The sequence below is a fragment of the Excalfactoria chinensis genome, chromosome 8 (genome assembly GCF_039878825.1).
Source record: "Excalfactoria chinensis isolate bCotChi1 chromosome 8, bCotChi1.hap2, whole genome shotgun sequence".
Classification (NCBI taxonomy): domain Eukaryota; kingdom Metazoa; phylum Chordata; class Aves; order Galliformes; family Phasianidae; genus Excalfactoria; species Excalfactoria chinensis.
Genome location: NC_092832.1, coordinates 8,149,424 through 8,170,910, shown reverse-complemented (window position 1 = coordinate 8,170,910; position 21,487 = coordinate 8,149,424). Strand labels below are relative to the sequence as shown.

Genomic DNA, 21,487 nt, shown 5'->3' with positions numbered 1-21,487 from the left:
AAAATTTAAAGCACAAGTACAGCACAATAGATCCATCTTCAGTGGCTAAAGAAGAACAGGAAGAGTTTCCAGTAAGTGAAACTGCATACCTATTTTTATGTTCTCTAATGAGTAGTTTATAATTGTTCTAATCAGTCAGAAAGCGATTTAAGCACTTTGCAAAATTGTTAGAGAGAAAAGACCGGATGATCTCTCCGAGGCAGGAGGCTTAGTCCACCATCTGCCCAATGAAACATTTCAAGGGGATTTTTCAGGATCGAGTCTCTAGTAACTGAACAGACGTTCTTCCTACCCAAGAGGAGTTCAGTCTCAGGATTTCTTACAGCTTCTTATGAAGAGCGCAGGTCTGGAGTGCTTCAGAATATGATTGAAAAGCCAAAACACCATTGCTTTTGGTCTAATACTGTTCTGGTTGCGCATTAGATGCAGATTTGGCATATTCGACTGCTGTTTAGGAACAGGTATTCCCTCAATAATAGAATTTTGTCTCTATCACATTTGTTTCTGTACTGTATTTGGATTTTTTCATGTCTTTCCCCCAGGCTTTGCATCCAATTATTGCTGATCTTAAGTGCTAAATGAAGGTTTTCTTTCCAGGGGATGGACAACAATTTCATTTAGATAGTTCAGCTTCTTTGGTTGTGCAGTTCTCCTGTTGAAGTGACATGCCAGTGCCAGTGGTAGCATTTTCTGCCTGTCAGAAGTGTTCCTTTTGCATTCTGAAAAGAGCAGGGGCTTTATGAAGCTTTGATTCAGCACAGCAGGGGAGAGAAGGCCAATGAACACAAGTACCAAACGTTCAGAGGCAGTTTAAAGACTGGAAAATGAACTTACTCTGCTTGTCTTATGAGACTTTTTCATTCCAGGTGCCTGCCCTATAAGATCAGGTTGTCCCTACCGCTCTCCCTACACTCCCAGCATGAACTTGACACTTTTTAATGAGAACAGAAATTGTTACAGAAATTGAGATTTTGGGGAAGGGCTTGCCTGTTGCAGCCTGCCCAGCTCCTTCTTTCTGCACCATCTGTTCCCAAAAAATGCTGCAGAAAGACCTTTTCTTTCTATCTGCCTTCAGGCTTTTAAGGCATCCCAACAAATCGAGGAGCCTTGGTCCCATGGGCTCGCTGCCAAAGCACAGGCCTCTCCTGCCCACTTGGGCTGTTTCTTTGGGCTGTTGGACCTGCCTTGTGGCTTCTTGGAGGCTGAGAGACTTGCAGCTCTTGATGTTCATCTTCTCACTAGTTGTGGGTTTTTTTCGCCACTGTTTCTGTGGTTTGTGTGTGAATATGGAGGCATTTCATCAACCTCAAAAGTTTCTTGTTATTTGTAGTAAATCAAGGTAAAAATGGTGACGTGGATCTTCAGTTAATGTTAAACAGTGAGACTGAAAAGCTGAAAGTTTCCAAGCTGCCCGAATTTCATCTGTTTTGGGGCTGAGTCCTGTATTGATTCTTTCCACGTGTCGTATTTCCTCGGGAGCTTTAATGCGTGAATTTCTGCAGCTCCATTAGGTAGGTATCCTCATTTACAGCTAGTTTTGTGGGATCTAGAGGATTTACAGTGGAAACCACAACGCTTTAGTAGCTGTCTTAAATACCTGGGGCCTTTTCTTCTAACAAGAATGCTTAAACTGAGAAAGGCAACAAAATATATGGATAACTACTTTCTCCAGTGATCCCTGTGATAAATTTAAGAAGTATTTGTTAATAGTCAGTGTCGAACTTGGATCTTAGCTTGGAAACTTGTTGTTCTTTTTTAAAGCAATTCCTTGCTGTGCTCGTGGACGTACTGCTAAAATTGCTTCCACTGCCTTGCATACTAGCTAGTTTGGTAGAGTTACTTTCAGCTTGGCCAGGCAGATAAACATCTGCCATTTCCCATAAGTTGTTTTGTGTTGATTCCCTCAACTGGAAATGATTTCCAACAGGTGTATATTAATAAGATGTTTTATCACGTATTGTGCTTAAATTCATTGAACTGATTCCCTGTTCCTTCAAAGTAACTTCTATTCTTGTGGGAAAATTTAATTGGAAGCAGGTATTCATTTGTCCATGTTTCTGTCGGACAAAGAAATTGTCCTGCTATGTGAAATGACTTCCCATATGCTGGTTTTCTGGTCTATCCTACAGACTTTGTCATTCCACTTTGGAAATTCACTTCAAAATCTACTACAGCATCTCCTTAGTGACTTCAAAAGACATTTAAGATGTATTGTGGAAAACATGCTTTTGGTCTGAGTAGCTATGTTCATAATTCCTTCTGTAATTTATGTAAGATTCTAGTTGAATTTTGGCAGATTTGAAGGCATTTTTAACAGAAATTACTGTTTAGCTTGGAGAAGAAAAGGCTCTAGGGAGACCTCATCATGGCCGTCCAATACTTGAAGGGAGCAATTAGACAAGAGGGGGTACATCTGTTGATAAGGGTGAATAGTGGTAAGACAAGCGGGAATGGTTTTAAACTAAGATGGGAGGTTTAGGTGAGATATTAGGAGGAAGTTTTTTACCCAGAGGGTGGTGATGCACTGAAACAGGTTGCCCATGGAGGTTGTAGATGCTCCATCCCTGGAGGCATTCAGGGCCAGGTGGGATGTGGCTCTGAGCAGCCTGGTCTGGTGGTTGGCGACCCTGCACATAGCAGGGAGTTGAAACTGGATGAGCATTGTGGTCCTTTTCAACTCAAGCCATTCTGTGATTCCGTTCTATGATTATTCTGACATAACAGAATATTCTGAATTAACATTCAAAGTTCTGCTGCCCTAAACCATATTCCATTCAGGGTTTTTTCTGCAATTTAATGTTACCTAATGGAATAGGAAAGAGAGCTCTTATGCATCTTGTCCATCTCAAGGCATGATGTTAAATATCATACATACTGTGGACAGCTTTGTATTGAAAAGAAAGAAAAGGTGTATTTTTAATGTTGTAGACCAAATTTTATGAATTCAGGGCTAAAGGATTTTATTTCTAGAAGAGATACATTTTAGTAACTCTTAATCAGCATTTGCAAAGCTTTCTATCACTGATCCGTCTTAGTGAAGTAAATTTATAGGGAGCATCTGTCATCCTCTTACAAAAAAAACCAAACAAAACAACCCATAAAAATTGTCATAACCTTAAATAATATCCCAGAGTCTCATGACCTTGGGCAATGGGTTGCACACTGCAGATTCTTTCAGGTTTTTTTCTCAAGGATTTTCCTAACTAAGCATTCAGGCTTCTGAAAATGCCTTTCTCTCTTTGTTTTCTTTCTTTTTCTTTTTTTCTTTTTCCAGTTAATGCATTGAGCTTTACTCATACGTGCAAGTATTATGGTCTACAATTTGGTAAGAAGGCAGCTAGCTTTAAGGAGACTAAATGATAGTTTTTGTTCCCATGTTTGGGTCCCCATCGTGGTTTGCTTTGGAGTTGGTTATTTTGCCACATCCACAAAAACCTTGTCATTATTAGTAAGAGGCATACTAATGTATGGGGGATGGGGAAAAAGCAGAGAAAACAGTAAACAATGGTTTTCTACTTCTATTTAATTCGTAAGCAAGCAAAGGAGTACAAACCCTGCCATAATGATATTTGCTTGGAATAAGACCTGAATACAACACTTAGTGTAGAGGGAATCTTTTGGATTTGAGAATTCAGGTCGCCTCACATTGAAATATCTTCACTGTGGAAAAAAATACCTTTTGCCATTTAAGTTTCTTTATTTTCCCATTGACCCTGCGTAGCGCTGTGTGGAAATATGCACCAGTGTCTGTATTTCAGTGCTGGGTTTGCCTCATGACAAAAAGGGGTTTTGTTCTGTATAATTAACTTGGTTATCTGAGGTGGGCTGGGGAAATGGAGTGGGGAGAAGAGATATGCCAGTAATGTGGGAAGTGCTGGTTGCAGCGGGGAAGGAGCTGGTTTTGTGAATCTCTGTACCTCTCAATAGCAGTACCTCCCAATAGTTGGGAGCAGTGCCAGATTAAAATTGCATCTGTGTATTCACATGATAATGCCTACAATCTAATAAGCCTGGTGGAATGTGGACCATTAGGGAGCAGATGCATCAGCCTACTCTGAGTGGTCTGGTGGAGTCGGCTTGGTCCCGTGTGGCTGGAGCTAATAAGCTCTGATGACTCTGTGTAGAATTGCCTGCTTGTTCTTGAAACAATGCTGCGGCATACATGAGATGCTTGCAAGATTTATAAATAGTAACTCCGTGCTGTGTGGCGGTGCAGCTTCTGAAGCCCTGCTGGCATAGAGAGGGAGCTGGCTATGTTTCTATGAAGCTGCCCTGAGCTAATGAAATCGCTACATCAGAGGAACCTCTCTCATCTGGAATGGAAAATGTGCCGCTTGGAATATCTGATCACTGTTGATTGAGATCTGATGGCAAGAGTAGGTTGGGTTTTTATGGAGTGGCTTTCATAGTGCCTTGTCATAATTTCTATCGAATTTTCAAATATTACTCTTCAAACTAGGCACTAGTCAGTGACAAAAACGGCTGAGAAGAAAAGGGATTTTGCTGCTCCTTCAGAGTAGGCATGTATTCATTTACACGAGAATATGGCAGTGTAGGAGCTAATAAAGAAGAAATAGCTCTTTCCTTGCCTTTTCATAATGTCTTCTTAGAGGAACAGAAGAATAAATATGAATGCATGAAGTATCTGTACTTAGTACCGGCCTTTTTAATTAACTGTAATATTACTGTATGCTGTCCTTTCTCAAAAGGTGATGCTGCTGTTTTGGTTTTGTTTTTCTCATAAAAATAGAGCAACACCAGCATAAGACAAGCAAGGATGAGCCCTGTGAAATTACATCTGTTTCTGACTGGTAAAGCTCTCTGAAGCACAAAGTTCCAGGGTGTCATAACAGAGGAATCTTGTTGCTCTTTTGTGGTATTTTTTTGTCTCCTTAGCGAGGTCATTCTTGGCATTGAGAACCATATTCTCTTCCAAAACATTGTTCTCTGTGGCTTACTCATTTTTATTTCCTTCCACTTAAGTGCTCAAGAGTTTTCCAGTGAACGGATCTTAGTCCACGACAGATTGCAATAGGGGGGGTGGAAAAAGTGTTTACTTTTAGTCACTGACAGAAGGCATATCAAAGACACAACTATTTGAAGTAACTGGACAGCTGTGAAGGCTCAAGGAGAGCTGAGGAGCTCTTACTGCACAAGATGCATTTCCTTCAGATATACTGTGAAATCTGAGGGATCATTAAGGACAGCTGATAGTCACTCAAATGCGAGCAGAAGAAATGGAAGTTGCACTTGAGCCCTACCTGTGTTCGTCCTGCCTGGCATGGTGTGCCATCTTACTTTGTTCACAGCTGGAAGTTACATGTTAAGGTTCTATGTATGTGCGTATATGTAGAGGAAAAAGCCATTTGAAAACTTCTAAAATGTGTTTTAAATATACTTAGATTCTGTTCATTGAGTTAGGGCGTTAGGCTTTTCTGCAGGGATTAGTGAAGATGGCGTAAGGCATTGCATAATAGGGAGATCTGTAAGTTGGTCGAGGTTTCTGTATGGCTCTTATCTTGTCTCCATCTTTGAACAGAGTGGCCCCAGACTGTAGGAGTGAGACTTTGCCAGCTGACCTTCATTTAAGAGGATTGCACTTCTGCACTGCTGAAAATACAGCTGTGCCTGAGCCATTTCAAACAGCGGTAGTATTATAAGGCGGATCTCATAATGCATAGGCAGAAGCTTCGAGATGGGCTGTCTAGCATATGGATTGTATATAAATTGAAAAAATAAAAGTTGGATGTTCTCATCCTTGTGCTTTGAGAAGGGCTTAATTTAATCTTCACTACTAAAGAGAGAGGAATAATGGGGAATTTAGATAAAATGCCAAAGGAAGCTGAAAGTAGAGGCAGAAGGAAAAATAGAAAAATTTATCTTTGGTGATAGGGCCAAAATTCTTCCTCTGTTTTAACAGAATACATTCTTCATTAATTTTTAACAATTATGGTTAATTTTTAATACAGACATATATCATTGACTTTTACTTTCTACAGTAGGGTGGCGTTAATTCAGCGCCAGTGATTTTCGTAATCTATTTGCCACAGATAGATTACAGCTGCAATAATCCACGTGTTCTGTTACACACATGCTAGTGCAGAAACTTTGAAGTCGATTCTTTCAACCTGAATGTTTGCCAAGAAGCACACAAGTAGCAAGCATTTGTGCTATGATGAAGATGGAATACATTCTACTGTTTATCATAAATGTGAATCTGTGATGCATGAGACTAAAATACTGGTGGCTCAGGTGACTGTTGTACAATGATTAAAGCTGTGGTTTTGTTGCTCACTTCTTTTGGTTGAAAGGAAGCAGCCCCATCAAAAGTCGGTATAGATTTTGGATCAAGAGTCAGACTTCCAGAACACAATTAAATGAAGGTAACTGAAAACTGAACGTTGAGTACAAAGCAGATTTTAGTTTATAGTGTTTGGGGAATTACTTTATCATGGGATCTGTTAGGGAGAATATAGGCATGGCCTAGAAAATCAGGGATTTGGGGTTTCCATTGCCTTCCCAGCTGTTGGGGCTGATGTGTGAAGTCATGTAATTTAGTGTTATGTAGCAGTGATTGTTGCAAAACATACTAAGATTTTTCTGTCAACACCTAGGGAGGAAAGCTGCAGGCCTGTTGGAAATACAACTTGGACGATTTGGATTTAGGTAGCATAGAAGATAGTCAGAAATCCTGTGACTGATGAGTGGCTTTTGTGTATTTTAGAAGTGTGCAAACTTAATGTACTGAGAAAGATGGTTAGCAATTCCTACTAGGGGTAGGAGCAACCAGTAGAGAATACTGGGAAGCACAAGGTGTTGGTTATTTTTCCCTGTGTTTTCCTGGGTTAAATAGGGAAAGCATAAAGTACTGGGGTCTTTGGGACTTCTGAAGTTGAATGAGATAGTATTGGTACGCTGCTTATGAACTTCGCAGGTTTGGTTCATGGAGTTTATGTATTTGGATTTCTAAGAATGGAACTATGCCTATTTCTATGTATATACACACACACATAGATAAATCCTATTTAGGTAGTGAAGAAAGTCCATAGTTTGAGTTTGAATGTGCAAGTGTGTCTTTGAGGATTTATTTTGTTAAAATCTGGAAGTAAACACATTGAGGACAATAGTCTTATTACTGAATCGATGTTAAACCTCCTGAAATATTTCATTTTACTTGACACAAATATATGCAATCACTGTTTAGGAATAAAGTAGCATTGTAATCAAATGTCACCTCCAGTTGTGATAGTTTTTTAAACAGTGCTTTTTCACATGGAGCCTATAGTGAGCTTGTAAGTTAAAAATGTAAGATATTTGTATCCATTGAGAAGGGTTGGTTTTGCTCAGGTTGTCTCTTTTTAGTGAAGTAAGAAGTTAGTCACAAGAAGACCAACAGTGTCTTTAGTGTTTGGGGACAGATTGCCACATGTTAGCTTTCCCAGTTTCTGTGTGATAAGAGCTGGGACAAGGTCAGCTCCTTGGAACAGATTTAAACTTGTTGGCAGGAGTGTGAGCGAGGGAGCAGGGGAACAGAATGTGCACTGACATGCATGGGGTGTGCTCCTGCAGCCCCAGCTAAAGGTGCCCTGCCTGAAAAGGCCTTTGTCTCAAGGTTGTGTTTCTCTTTCCTTGTGTTTTAACTTAGAGTAGTGCTGTGTTTATGTATACTGCTTGGCAAAGACATTTCACAGGGGCTTTTCTGACTGTACAAACTGTAAACATAAGGCTTAAATGAGGCTTGTGACAAAGGGGGAAACATGAATTTACATTCCTGCTGTGGGAAAGTGGTATCTTTGGCTGCCATTAGGATCAAGGATGCATCTGCCTAGTGTTAAAAGGCAAACCAAGCCCATTCATTGTTCCCCCTGCATGCCAAAAAAGCACTGTGTCTTGATTTGACTTGTTCCCACCTTCGTAGCACACATTTCTTCCTTTTGGTCTACTTTTTAAGTTCCTTGAACTAAAATGGCAGGATGTGTGGGGTAAGAATGGGATGGAATCTGGTTTGGAGGGCTTTTTCTTTGTTTTGTTTTTGAGGATATGGTATTATTATTATTTCTAATATGGCAACTTGAACCTGTCAAGTTCTGCAACTGGAACAGGAGGACAAATGTAGGCAATATTCCAGGTGACTCCGAAAATGTCTGGCCTTTCCAGCTTGAGGGAGTTACATGTGTAACTGTAGTGCATGGAGCTGCAGGAAGCATCAGATGTGGACCATGGACCAAACTGAGAAATTTTCACAGTAAATTACTGTGGTGTTTTTAACTTGATAGGCTGGTGTTGTAGGGGTATTGCTTGGCTCTCAGTACTTGTTGACACTTGTTGTGCAGGTGCCCAAGCTAGTGTCTCAGTGAGTAGCCTGTTGATACAAGGGCTCTGACAGATGCTGTTCTGCAGACCTCTGCGGTGCTTGCATATGGCACAAAACCTGTACAGATACGCTTTTGTCCTTCTTACATCACTTTATACTACTTTCTAAGTGCAGTTGATTTCACTTACCTCTAGCCAGTGCAGCAAGTACATGTTCAACAGGACTCTGAAGTGTATTTGTGTATGAGTGACTCAGCAAAGAAATGCACAAAAAGTTGAGGAGAAAATCTGAGCCTGAATTTCATTATCAGCATTAATCAACAGATTTCATGAGTCCGTACATTAATGTTGCTTGCAGTCTGTTCCAGGCCTCAAGATCATCCCTTTTTCTTCCCTGGCTTATGTCTTCCAAACAGCCCTTTCAATGTAGAAGTAGTTCCGATCTCTTGTGTTCCTATCATCACTGCCATCATTCAGAGCCTCTTGTCTCTTCTTCCCTTATTGCAATTTACAGTAGCCACAGCTAAGGCTTTTGATCCTGAAAAAGCTCATGCTGCTTCTGAACTCAGCAGTTACTTTACCTGGTGACAAAAATAACACAGAGTTCATTGCTGCAAAATTCCACTTTGTACATCAGCTACAAATACAGTTTCTAAGACTTTCCCCTGATATTTCAAGTCTTCCAAGGTGATACTTGGAAATTTCCCTTTGTCCCTCTGCCCACGACCACTCAAGACAATTTCATTTTCTTGTAACATGGTGTGATCTATAAGCATGAACATTGAAGTTGCTTTGAGCTGCAATTGCTGAAACTGGTAGCATACAGGAGAATAAAATTAAAAATTGAATTTTTTTTTTCTGTAAACACAAGGGATGAAACATTGCTGGGAAAAAAATGATGCTGAATAATTTGTTTAACCGGTTGTTACTGGGGCTGAGGGGGGAAGAAGGTTTTATTTAGCTTCCTATATATTAGAATTCTATTAGAGCATAGCCCAGTTGAGGAACAGAATTCAGAGTAACAGAGGGGAGGCTGTAAAGAGCATCGTCAGTTTCTGTTGTGTTGAGGCTTTGAATAGCATTGTCTCCATTTAATCAGTTGCTTGGACTTTGATTCAGTTTGGGCATTTTGGAAGAGTTTTCACACAAGCACTGAGGATCCATCTGTATTCATTTGGGTACCTGCAGAGCTTTTTTAAAAAAAAAAAAAAAGTAGAAATTCTTCTCACACAAAGCACTTCATGAGTTTTTCCAGAAGCTACAAAGGAACATTTTTGAAGTCTTTAAAGCCTTTTCCTCTGCTAAGTCATAACTCACAGAATGCAGGTGTAAGTGGAATCTTCTCATTGCTCCGTACTGAGCAACTTTCATGTCCATATGACAGTTTCTCTTGATACCATTTCAAGTATGATCTGAATAGCAAAAGTGACGTTGTTTTCTGTGTGTGTGTTTGGTGTTTGCCCATTAGCAGGGGTTTTCTGTCAGTAATTGTTTGAGCCCCATATTTTGTGAAGCTGTGGGTGTGGAAATGCTTCATGAGTGTTTGGCTGATACTTTCATCTAGAAGCGATGCTGGAACAAGAGATGGATAAATGTGTGAGGTTGAAAGTTGGAGACTAAACCATAAGCAAATGGTAGTAAATTGATATCTATGCACTTACCATCTCTGTTGAACTGATCTGATGGCCTGATGTCAACATAAAGTAGTGTATTACCTTTGTACCTGACTTTCTTAAAAGATGAAAAAATCCTTTTGTTCTCATGTACTTGTCAAAGCTTCTATGGATTGCCATGTAATATACAAGAGGCCAGCTCAGATAATTAAACCAAACAGAGAATTCTAAGCAAAGATAAGATTTTGGTGATAATCTACTTTTCGCTCACTTGAAGGGAATGAGTCATTTAAACATAAGCAAGTACATAATAGACAACTCTTTGATTCAAAGGAGGAACGTAACCCACCATAAGGTTCTCTTTACAGAGTCTCTCTTAGTTATGAGGTTTTTGATGAAAACCGCTTCTCTCCAGAAAAATGCAGGTGTGAGTTTTTCTCATTTCACTTCTGCTCTAAGTTGGCATTCCAGCAACAACAGAGTTGCAATTACTTGACTGGAGTAACTTCGCATGGAAATACTTAATTTTGTGTAAGGATAAAGATGGGAGAATTTTTGTCACACTTCATTGAAGATTAAGACCATTTTGAAACCTCATCTTTTGAGGGTTAATGCATAAGTTTTAAGGTATCTAATAATCGTTGCATTTACAACCTCTTCTCAGAAAGATCTTCAGTTTTTTAATTAGGTTGTTTGTATGGCATTGTTGTAGTCAGTTGGTCACCAGTCACTATCATATTCATTCGGGTTCAGTTGTAATTTGAGTTGCTTAGATATGTTTTCCATGCAGAGTGAGCGCATTGCCTGTGCAGAGTATTTATAAACCGGAGGCCTATTCATTCACTTACCCTTTCTTTGTTGATTAAAGCATACTTTGCTGAACCTGGCTGTGACATACATGAAGTTGCAGTAAACACCTGTTGTTTCTTTCCCTGATGCTGATCTCCAGGCCTGCCCTGCTACTAAAAAAACTCATTAATCCTGACCATTACGGTGTCAATCTTTTAGAATTTGTGTCACCTTTTAGCTTTAATTTATAATGCGCTAAGGAAAAAACACCTTTGTTAAACAAAAGCTGAACTGAAATGCTGTGGAACATTCAGTGCTGATGTCTTCAGATTTCAGTCAGTTCTTGATGATATCACCCTGGTTTTATTCTTGCCACCCTCCCTCACCAATCCTTTTTCCCTCTCCTCCATCGTTATAATGCTGTACTCATTCAGCAGAGACTGTCTACATCTGATTTTCATGGAGTCGAGAAATTTCTGTACCTTAACAGTACTTTCGAATCATAGCCTCACCTTTAATGAAATTTGCCTTATCTTTGTAAGAAGACAAACATGAAGTTTCTTTCTTGTAACCAGTCTGGATGGTTGGCAGTCTTCCATTGGTATTTTTCTTTATGCTGTGCTTGAGAAGTCATGATGCTCGGTGTAAGCTGTTTACTTACTAACATTGACTAACCCCTTTTGTCTAATGTCATGTGAGCTTATTAGTTGGCAAAGCAGGTGAGGCAGCGTTATTATTCTCCATAGGCAATCTGTATCCTGGTCCTTTGGTAGATAATGTTGTTTTTCTTTCCCCTTTTAAAATTCATTCCATAACGATAACTTTATTTCTGCTTCAATTTCCCCCCTATTTTCTTGGTTAAAAGCAAGTAGAAACAATGTAGGTAGTTGAAATGACCCTTTTATTAACATTGCAAGCAATGCAAGTTAAAATGGCTGTGAGGTTAGCAGCATTTATACAATAGTTAAGATCGTGTTAACAAATTACATTTTATTTTATATCATCGTTTAAATTTAGAGATGCAGCTGAAAACTTGCAATTTATTATTAAAATATCTATCCTGGGGGATTCTGTATGCAGATCTGTGTGCGTAGAAATGTGCAAATGAGCTATACCAGTTTCATGTGTAAATAAAACCATGATAAGAAGCGCTGTCTGAACTTAAAACATTACTATAAAAATCCATTGATGTGAATAGAAAGCTCGGAATTGTTAGAAAGTCTGTAGAGGCATCTCAATCTGATCATTCAGTTTGATCCTCTGGAAGATTTTCTTTTCAAGGCTTTTAAGGGCTTTACATTTTTAGGAGATAGCCCTACATTTTCAGAATCCAAGCGATTTATATGAAGACAAATGCTTCGATCAAGCTTAAAGTAGAACATGCAGACCAGGTGTTAGATGCAGGTTTTGGAAGCCATTTAATAGTTTTGACTGTTTGTCATACATTAGTGATTTACTCAAGAGTTAATCTGTAGAAAAGTAGGGTTCTGTTTAACCTTTGCAATTTGTTTACACAGAATCGCACAGAATCACAGAATGACCCAGGTTGGAAGGGACCTCAAGGATCATGTAGTTCCAACACCCCTGCCTAGCAAGGCCACCAAACATACACACCCACTAGATCAGGTTGCCCAGGGCCCCGTCCAACCTGGCCTTGAACACCTCCAAGGACGGGGCACCCACAACCTCCCTGGGCAGCCTGTTCTAGGGCCTAACCACTCTCCTAGTAAAGAACTTCCCCCTAACATCCGACTTAAATCTTCCCTCCTTCAACTTGGATCCATTTCCCCTAGTCCTGCTATTGTCAGCCCTTTCAAAGAGTTTATTCCCCTCCTGGGTGTAGGTTCCCTTCAGGTATTGAAGGGCTGCAATGAGGTCACCCCGCAGCCAGCTCCTTCAGGACCCTGGGATGCACGCCATCTGGCCCCATAGGCTTGTACTCATTCAGTCTAAGGAGGCACTCTCGGACTTGCTCTGCCCTTACAGTGGGGAGGAATTTACCTCCTTGGTCTCCACCTAGAGGTTTGGGGATGCAGGGCTTAGGGACGTGAAAAAGACAAGAATCCTGGCCACAAGTGAAGACCGAGGTGAAGAACTCATTCAGCACCTCAGCTTTCTCTTCATCTGTTGAAGCCAGTTCTCCTTTTAAATTTACCAAAGTAGGTACGCCCGTTTTGGCCTGTCTCTTCTGGCCAACGTACCTGTAGAAGGTTTTCTTATTGTTTTTCACGTTCCTTGCCAAGTTCAGCTCTGCCTGCACCTTGGCTTCCCTGATCCCACATCTGCAAGTTTAGGACAGAACATGCTAAGAGTTTAATTAACAAGGCATACACTAGAAGAATTCAGTTATCCTTCAGAGTGTGAGCTTTTTCCTTTTTTGCCTATACTGGGTTTTTCACATGTAATAACCTGATTGTATTCATACCTGTGCAGTGATTTGTTGTAAAATCCCATATCTCTAGTAAGAGAGATAGGACAAATCTTAGTAGCAGAGTGTGTATGCTATGGTTGGAAAGATTATTATACAGGTGTTTTGTAGGTGTGCATCAGGGTAGGAACCATTAATAGCGAAGCAGAGTGAATTTCTATGGCAAATATATGCAGCATTTTATCTGTAATTGATGTAATGAAATCCAGGACAGGTTTCAATATCTGTTCTCCTGATTTCATTCTGTGTCTGGTTTTTGTTCCCATCATGTAAATGCTCATACATGTAATATAAATCAGAAGAAATGTATGTCTCTCTCTATGTTAAATTAGCAAAACTAAACCAAGCAAGGTGCTTATGATTAGAACGCTGTGTTATGTGGTCATCTTACAGATTTGTGTTTTTCAAATTACATGGTTTTGTTACTAAATGAATTTCAACTTATGAATATTCACATTGTTCTCCTTAACGGTCTCAAATGGCTTCTGCATAAGAATGAGGTATGTTGTCTTTGAGCAAAACTGTGAAGTGTTCAGAAACTTGAAATTGAATGCTCTTTAAATAGCAAAACAGTGACTTCTGCTGCTCAGGGTACAGCTGCACAAACAAAAGCTGCCCTAATTGGAGATGGAATTTGCAGTGTGAAGTTACTTAAGAGCAACTTCTACATTAAAACTCCACATTAGTAATGTGAAATCTTTCTGTGCACTCACTGGGAAATAAGCTGCTGTATATACATAGAGTATGTAAATGAGAATCTGCCTCAGAATAGCTAACAGGCCATAAATTAACAGCTGCACATGCCATGTGTAGTTAAAGAACCCACTACGATACTTTCTCTGTCAACTCATTTTTTTTCTGCTCTGAGGGAAACCAAAGTGTGTAGGTCTCTGAGCTTGTATATGCCTTGTAAATGGAATATGTATCGTAAATCTATGCTTTGTCATGGGAAAAACCTATACCTTCATATAAATGCTTTTGGAAAGCATTCGTCTAGTATTTAAACTCAATAATCTTTGTTTTCAGGACAGTGTGAAATGGAAGCTGATGACTTCCTCATAGAAAGTATTTGATCTTTCTCCTGTCAGCTGTCACTGTTATGTACTTCTGTCTTCCCTCATCTTAATAAATGATTTTTAAGAAGAAAAGCATACAAAGTCTAGGATTAAGTACTAGCCTCTACAACTGTATTGTCTGCGGTTTTAAATGTTAGAAGATGGTGATTAGGTCATTAGGGTAATAAGGTGCAGCGATGTTGTAAAATCAGTGGCAAAGGAAGGATGTTGCAGCTCCAATAATTGGGAACTGCTAACTGTGCTAAGAAGGCATCAGGAACTGTAAGCTGAGGTTTGTCCATGAAGTTATCAGACTGAGTCAGTGATTTACAGAACTGAAAGTCATGACCTCTGTCATTTATTGATCCTGCAGAAACGGTTCATACAAACAAAGGTCACAGACGTAGAGTTGGTAGATGTGTTTAGTGTCTACTCATCTAAATGGCTGTGTGTCCCACCATTAATCAGATACTTTTCGTGTTACATTTGTGGTTGTATTTATTTATTTCAGTTGTGTTCTTAAAGCCTCTCTTTATCCTTTTAGGCTTCTGTGCTGTTGTTTCCATCACTGGCTTTAGAGATGATAATTCAGAAAAAAAAAAAATATGAGGAGGAAAATAGAAGATTGGAACTTATTTCATTAGATGGGACTACACATGGTCTGGTGCAATACAGCTTACATAGAAACTAATGCAAGGCTTTGTGATTATGATTCTCTGCAAGGCTGCAGGAAAACTCAACTGTCTTTGATGCAACTCATGTTTCCTATCCCTCCTTAAAGTGGGACCTGCAGGTCTGTTTATAGCAAACACTCAGTTGGTGGAAGGGGAGGCAGAGAAGTTGCAGCAGGGACTCTGTAGGGGAGAAAAGGCGAATGGACATGTGGGACTGCAGCCTGCAATAGTTAAACGTGCAAACAAACTAAGTTGGATTTAGAAATATGAAACTTATGGGAAGTGATGTTTTGGTAGCTTGCAGGTTTTCTTTCCATTTTGTGTTGCTCTGACTTCAAAGAAATGTCATGGGAGAATTCTTGGTATGTCTTCAAAATGTGTAATCAGTGCTCTGCAGGAACAGCCTTTTCACGTATAAAGTGCTATTTTTCTCTAGAAACAGATGCAAAATTTCCATTTTCTTGGCTGAAAGTAAGGTGATATAGATTTAAATAGCAGTCGGTTCTCAGTTGCAAGGCCTGTCTCATAGGTAGCTTTTGCTGATGTTCTTCCTTTAGAACGCGGTGTTTCGATTTTTATCATTTTCTGAGTAATTACTGTGAAAGGACAGTGGCAAAAATACCTTTCTTTGGGTATTATAACGGTAAATCTTAAAATAACAGTTACTGACTCAGGTGTCCTACATAGGTGTTGGTATTTTAATAATCAGAAAAGAGGACAGCAAAAATTAGGATTCATCCTTTTTGTTTTTTTTTATTGTGGGTTAAGTCCTTATGCAGAAGATAATTAGGAGGCTGCTGAGTACGAAAGATTGAGTTCTAACCTTCATGGTGGAAATTGCAAAGCAGTTCTTGTGTTAGTTAAGTCATGGAACTTGAAGCTCTTTGTGTGTCGCCTCCTGCTTATTAGGTTTTTAAATTCTGAATTACAGAACATACTGTTAAGTCTACATAGATATGTGTGCCATACTGGAGTCACTTGAAACAGTTTTTTTTCTATGACAATTCAGGTAACGTGAAAGCAAGGATGCATTTTAAGGGTTTTCTGTCAGTCTCCCATATTGCAGTAGCTGGAATGTACATATGCCTTTGTGTGTTTGTTTGTTTGTTTCTAACAATATATGTTTTATTCAGGTGGGTTTTGAAAGAAGTATACAAGAGCAGAATGTGTTCTTGAAAGAATTTTGTTGCTTTGCAACCAGATATGTGATTTCACTTTTCTCTTATGTGGTGCGTTAACTGCAGAATTAAGAATAAATAGCTGTACAGGTCTTTTGTTTGTTACATTAAGGTAATTGGATAAGGCATGAGCAGAACCAATTATCATGAGAGTGCTATTTGTGGTCACTAAAACTCATGATGGCAGGAATGCATTGGCATTCCTTGGTCCTCATTTTCCATCTCAGAGCATAGGCATATCTTGTTTAAAAATTTCTGCAGCCAATTGCTTATAGCTACATACAAACCCTTGATGAGAAGCGATCGTGTCTGAAATGTAACAGAACTGTAAACTGGAAATAATTCTGTCAATGTAGTAAAAAGTTGTTTTGGCATCTGGTGGTTAAATGGTAAAGCTATAAAGGCTTACCAGGTTGTCTCTTCTCCTCCACATCTAAAACAGGATCTATGAATGATTTTGAGTATGTTCAGTATTTTCTTTCTCTCTTATAATGGGAATACATTGCTCTCTTTTTTTTTATATCCTCTGTAACTCTGTGTTAGTGGAAAAATACTGTACCTGACAAAATGGCCAGCGGTTAATGTTACCTCTTCTGTCTTCTTTAAAGGAAGGTGCTTCTGCTCGAAAAACACAAACACCAGCAGCACAGCCTGTACCACGACCAGGTAGGCTGACATCCTTTCATTTATGCTTTTATTCCACGTAAGTATGAGCTCCAGAACAGTTATACCTCAAATTTTGTTTAGCACGAGAATGAAGTGAGGGTTGTTTCTGTGGCCTTTAATTGTATGTGTATTGGAAAGAACAGAATGACTTCTTGGTTAAAGTTATCCTCATAGTTTGAGAATTGTAATGATCTGGTGCTTGTGCTCATTCAGTTCACTATTTGCCCAGTCATCCTCTTGAAAGGATGTGGTAGTGAAATGGGAAAGCTGAGTGACAAGCTTCTTGCTTAGAAGTCTAATAGCTCACAAATAAATACTGAAATATATAGCAAGAGCTGGTTAATATCTCAAGGACAAACAACGTAAGCAGAAAAACAAATCTCAGAAAGAGATGTATTATTTCTTAAACTAATATATCAGAAATATTTATTTCTCTGAATGCATTATCGTTTAAGGTATTACCATTACTTCTTGATGTGTCTTAACATATGTTTATAGTAGAGCTAGACTCTTCAGCTGGATTTTCAATTCATGGGTTAGTGGACTTCAGTTTTGTACATGAAACTGAATCTCAAATTCAGAGTTAGAACGATATAGGTATTTTGGAGTGTTCTAATGAGAGAGATTTGAGATGAGTTTAAGTGTACAAACAGACTTCGTGTTATTGTGAAAGGAACTTTGAAGTGAAGGCTACTGTTAAAGAACAAGTCACTTGTAGTTGTTATAAATGTGTTTGGGAGGGGTAATTTGGTATTGGTTTGTTTGGTAGCTTTCTTGGCGTTAATTTTGTTTTTAAATCTAAGCTGCCTTTTTAAATGGATGTTGTTTCTTTTTCTATAAATCATGCTAGAGCTTGTGTTGTTTAGACTGAGTGCTTTGACTGTATGCCTTGGTCATTCCCTGAGATTTATTAGCAGGATTTAATGCTATAATTCAATAAAGTGATAAGAAATTCCCTAAAATGGTACTAACACTGAATGTTTTCAGCATTCCTAAATGGTGTTGTGCACAGATACTATGATTCTGTTTGCTTATTTGGGTACCAGAAAGGTTATACTACCTGTCATACTTATCTTGCTGGCCCTGTTGAGCATAATAATGTAAATGGAGTTGACAGACAGCAGTATGAAAAGGGTAAAAGAAGCAAGAGCAGAAGCGTGACTGGATTGTCACAGGTCCCTACTGCTAGCCGTAGTTTCATGTGCATTAGCTGGTGGAAATGCATTTTAATAATTATACTGATATTGCCTTTCTCTGTGGCTGCTCTGATCTGTTAGCTTGCCTCCATACTGCAGCTTGAAAATAGAATAAAAAAGAGAGGTATCTGAAGAAAATATATGATACGATATTCCAGAAAAGAATTTCTTCTTCTGCCCAGTTCTAGGGGTATTTGGAGATACTCCCCTCAGGAAAGAGGGCGGTAACAGTGATCCAAGTATTGAAAATGTTCAGTATTTATGAGGTTGCTTCATTGTATACAGAAGAATTAGCTGAATTGTCTAAAAGCAGTTCTAGAATACTGTCTTCAACAATTATATATCAGATATGGTTTCAGTTCAAGGTTTTTGGGGGACATACCTAGAGTATTACATTTTCAAGTACACTGTCTCAGTACAGGTATCAGGTTCTCTTATAGATGCAGTTTTCTGTTCCCTAGGCAGTTGATGCCACCCATGATTTTTTTTAATTATTATTATTTTTTATTTTTATTTTTTTACAACTTTTTTACAATGAGGACATAATTACTTTGAAAAAAATAATACTAATAATAGAGTACATAAAGTTTAAGTAGTTCAAGACAGTATCACCAATTATATCTCTGCATTTGATAGTGTCGGGAAAAGATAATTGAGGATATGGTCTCAATATTTCAACAATGGCAACTGCTCATGTGAATATTTATGGTATTCTAGCCAGTTTCTGGAACAGTTGGTCATAAATAAACATGAGCAAAATTGGTGCTATGAAATTGGAAGTCAATTAATGAAATGTGTTGTACATAGTAGCGGTTGAGAGTTGATGTTACACAGTCTGCATCAATTCTTCTACTCACCATTTTCTAATTCTGTGAATTGGGGTAAACGTATTTAATGGCTATCAAGCACAAGAGTTCTTGTTTTATTTTTTTAAGGTTAGGACTTCTGAAAACTGTTTGAAACTGAAACATTTATTTGGAGAAGCCAGGTTATTCAGTAACAGCACCCAAGTGAAGAAGCATACGTGCTTTGCTGCTGACTTCAGGCTTAAGCATCTCCACTATTGAGGAGATTCCAAGTTGCAAAACTTGGAATGACTAAAATGGAAACATTGTATGGGGGGGAAGTTCAACTGAGAGGTTAAAATTGTAATCCAAAACTAACTTGAATAAGACTGAAATGTCAAGCTTATTGGAAGTTCTGTGTATGTTAAGGGTAGCTAAATCCTCCAGGTCTCATCTACCACTACTACTAGTGAAAAGGTGAAGATCTGTAAAGATGATCTTGTGAAACATTACTCCTGTTGGCTGAGCACAGTCGAGCTTGGGATCTACAAGCAACTTACTTGCACATGGCTGGCAATGTTTCGACACTGTCATATCATTTGCTCTTGAGGTGTATGGAGAAGGATAACTGGTTGGCTTAAAAGTAGAAGAGATTGAGTCAGTTATACTTGCATCTGTATTAGGTCAAAACTGCTTATCTTCTGAATACTGGGACTCCAATTAAAAAGTCCTTCTTAAACTTTGTGTTTTGCATCTATGAAAACAATCTAGTGACTGTAGTGTGACTCCTGCAGCTGAAAACATTGGAGTGTCGGATAAATATTGAAATGTTTTGAGTTGCAGCATTTGTATTATATATTAGTCATTCTGTCATGTATTCTACTTTTTTTCTCAGTTTCTCAAGCAAGACCACCTCCAAACCAGAAAAAAGGTGAGTCATTTCTGGTTACATGGCCCTTTTTGTTTTTGTGTGAATTGCACCCACTCTTTCTTTTGCTGGAACCACAAGCAAGCATTACTGTGTTTTGCTAAACACGATGTTACCATTATTTACAGACTCCTGGAGGCTCCTGTTAGAGGAGTACATTTTATTTGGTGAATGAAGACCTTCAATTTAGATAAAACTTACTACGTTTTTCCCTGAGTATTTGTCTATAATTGTGGTCCATTAAACAAAAGTTTTTTGTTTTTTTTTTTTTTAATGTAAAGCTCCTCTAATTAAAAAAAAAAAAAAAAAAAAAAAAAAAAAGTAAACCAAGAAATACAACTTAATTATCTCTACAGGATCTCGAACTCCCATAATCATTATTCCAGCAGCCACGACCTCTTTAATAACAATGCTTAACGCAAAGGACCTTCTGCAAGATCTGAAGTAAGTAGCTGATTAGAACATATTGTGTAACAGTTGTTTTCAGATATAAAGGTATCAGTACCAAATTAATAAGTAACCAAGGGGAAGTATCTGCTGTCTCCTATGACAAACTAGGTTTGCAAACTAAGTTATATATAAAAAAAAAAAAAAGTGATAAAAATGCCAAAACATTATTTTGTAATGTTTACACAGTTGTGACCCGTGAGCCAAATCAAGGTGGAAAAGACCTTGCAATTTTAATGACTATTGTGGTTGTCTTTTATGTAATGCACATGCGTGTGCGTGTGACTGAAGAGCGAATGCCATGGAAGATGGCTCAGAGGACATGGGAAAGGACAATGTGTTCATGCAGCTCAGAAGAGAACGTGGGAAATTGCCACAGCTATTGTATAGGAAAAGGGGTGCAGAGAGTGGCTTTTGGTTTAGATCAATGCCTGTATTAGCTGAGCAGATGAGCCAGCTGTGTTAATGGCCTTCCCTGAGGTGATCAATAAATGATACTAACTTCATGAGAGAGCCAGACCACCAGGGGAGGCTATGTATGTTGCCTAACCTATCATGGAATATAAAAGCTGAACAAGCGAGAAAATCAACTTAGAGCAAGCTTGATATTTCTTCAGCGTGTATATTCTATCCCAGTGTCTAGGAACACCTAGCACTGTGGCAGTTATCATGTTGTGACTCATAATGGGAATCCATGTACATAGTCATCTAAGTCTGTATTGCAGTTGCTGTATCATACATATATTTTGATTTCAGTGCATTGCTCTATTGCTCTGTTCAATCAAAATTCCATAAAACATCGAACGTATGTTCACATATATGTAAATGAAATATTAAATAAAACTATTCTGTTTTGGAATATCTGGTAGACCCTGGTCAGAAAGGATTGGGTTCTCACATCGGTAGGTGCTTAAGATATTCCTGAGGATGAATGATAATTACTATAAGTTCAGTAATAATGGGACTTTTATTCAGCGTAGTAATTGTAAGTAAAAGCCTATAGAACAACTTGTGTTGTGAGGAAGGAAGGGTAGCAGTAAGACCAGGTGCAAATGAGAGTGCTGCCATTTATAGAGTCTAAATCATTCTGTACAGTGGTGCGTTAGAGATAGCGGTTAAGATTGAAAAAGAGAGGTAGAAAAGTGGGATTTTTTTCATGAGTAGAACATAGCCCTGATCTGAGCGATAGCTGGGATGAATTTGAAAAATGGGAAGATTGTTAAAACAAAAAACAAAACAAACCATGAAGAAAGGATTAGAAAGCTTGTGCTGGTTGTGAAGAAGTTGCTTGACAGCAGTAGCGAAATTAAGAGGTAAGATTTAAACATTAGTAGGAGATAAAGTTAGTAAAGACATGATATACCAAGCACAATGTCGGCAGGTACAAAATAAGAGTAGATCTCTAAAAATTGCTA

At 38.6% G+C, this 21,487-nt stretch overlaps 1 protein-coding gene across 1 annotated transcript in view; it reads left to right on the top strand.

Annotated features, from left to right (window-relative positions):
• The window catches only part of CDC73 (cell division cycle 73), a 109,218-nt gene that overhangs the window by 70,941 nt on the left and 16,790 nt on the right, over window positions 1–21,487 (top strand). Inside the window, exons 11-13 of the mRNA XM_072342659.1 lie at window positions 16,659–16,716; window positions 19,593–19,628; window positions 19,982–20,069. Coding sequence (XP_072198760.1) covers window positions 16,659–16,716; window positions 19,593–19,628; window positions 19,982–20,069 — 182 coding nt within the window. The remainder of the gene's footprint in view (window positions 1–16,658; window positions 16,717–19,592; window positions 19,629–19,981; window positions 20,070–21,487) is intronic.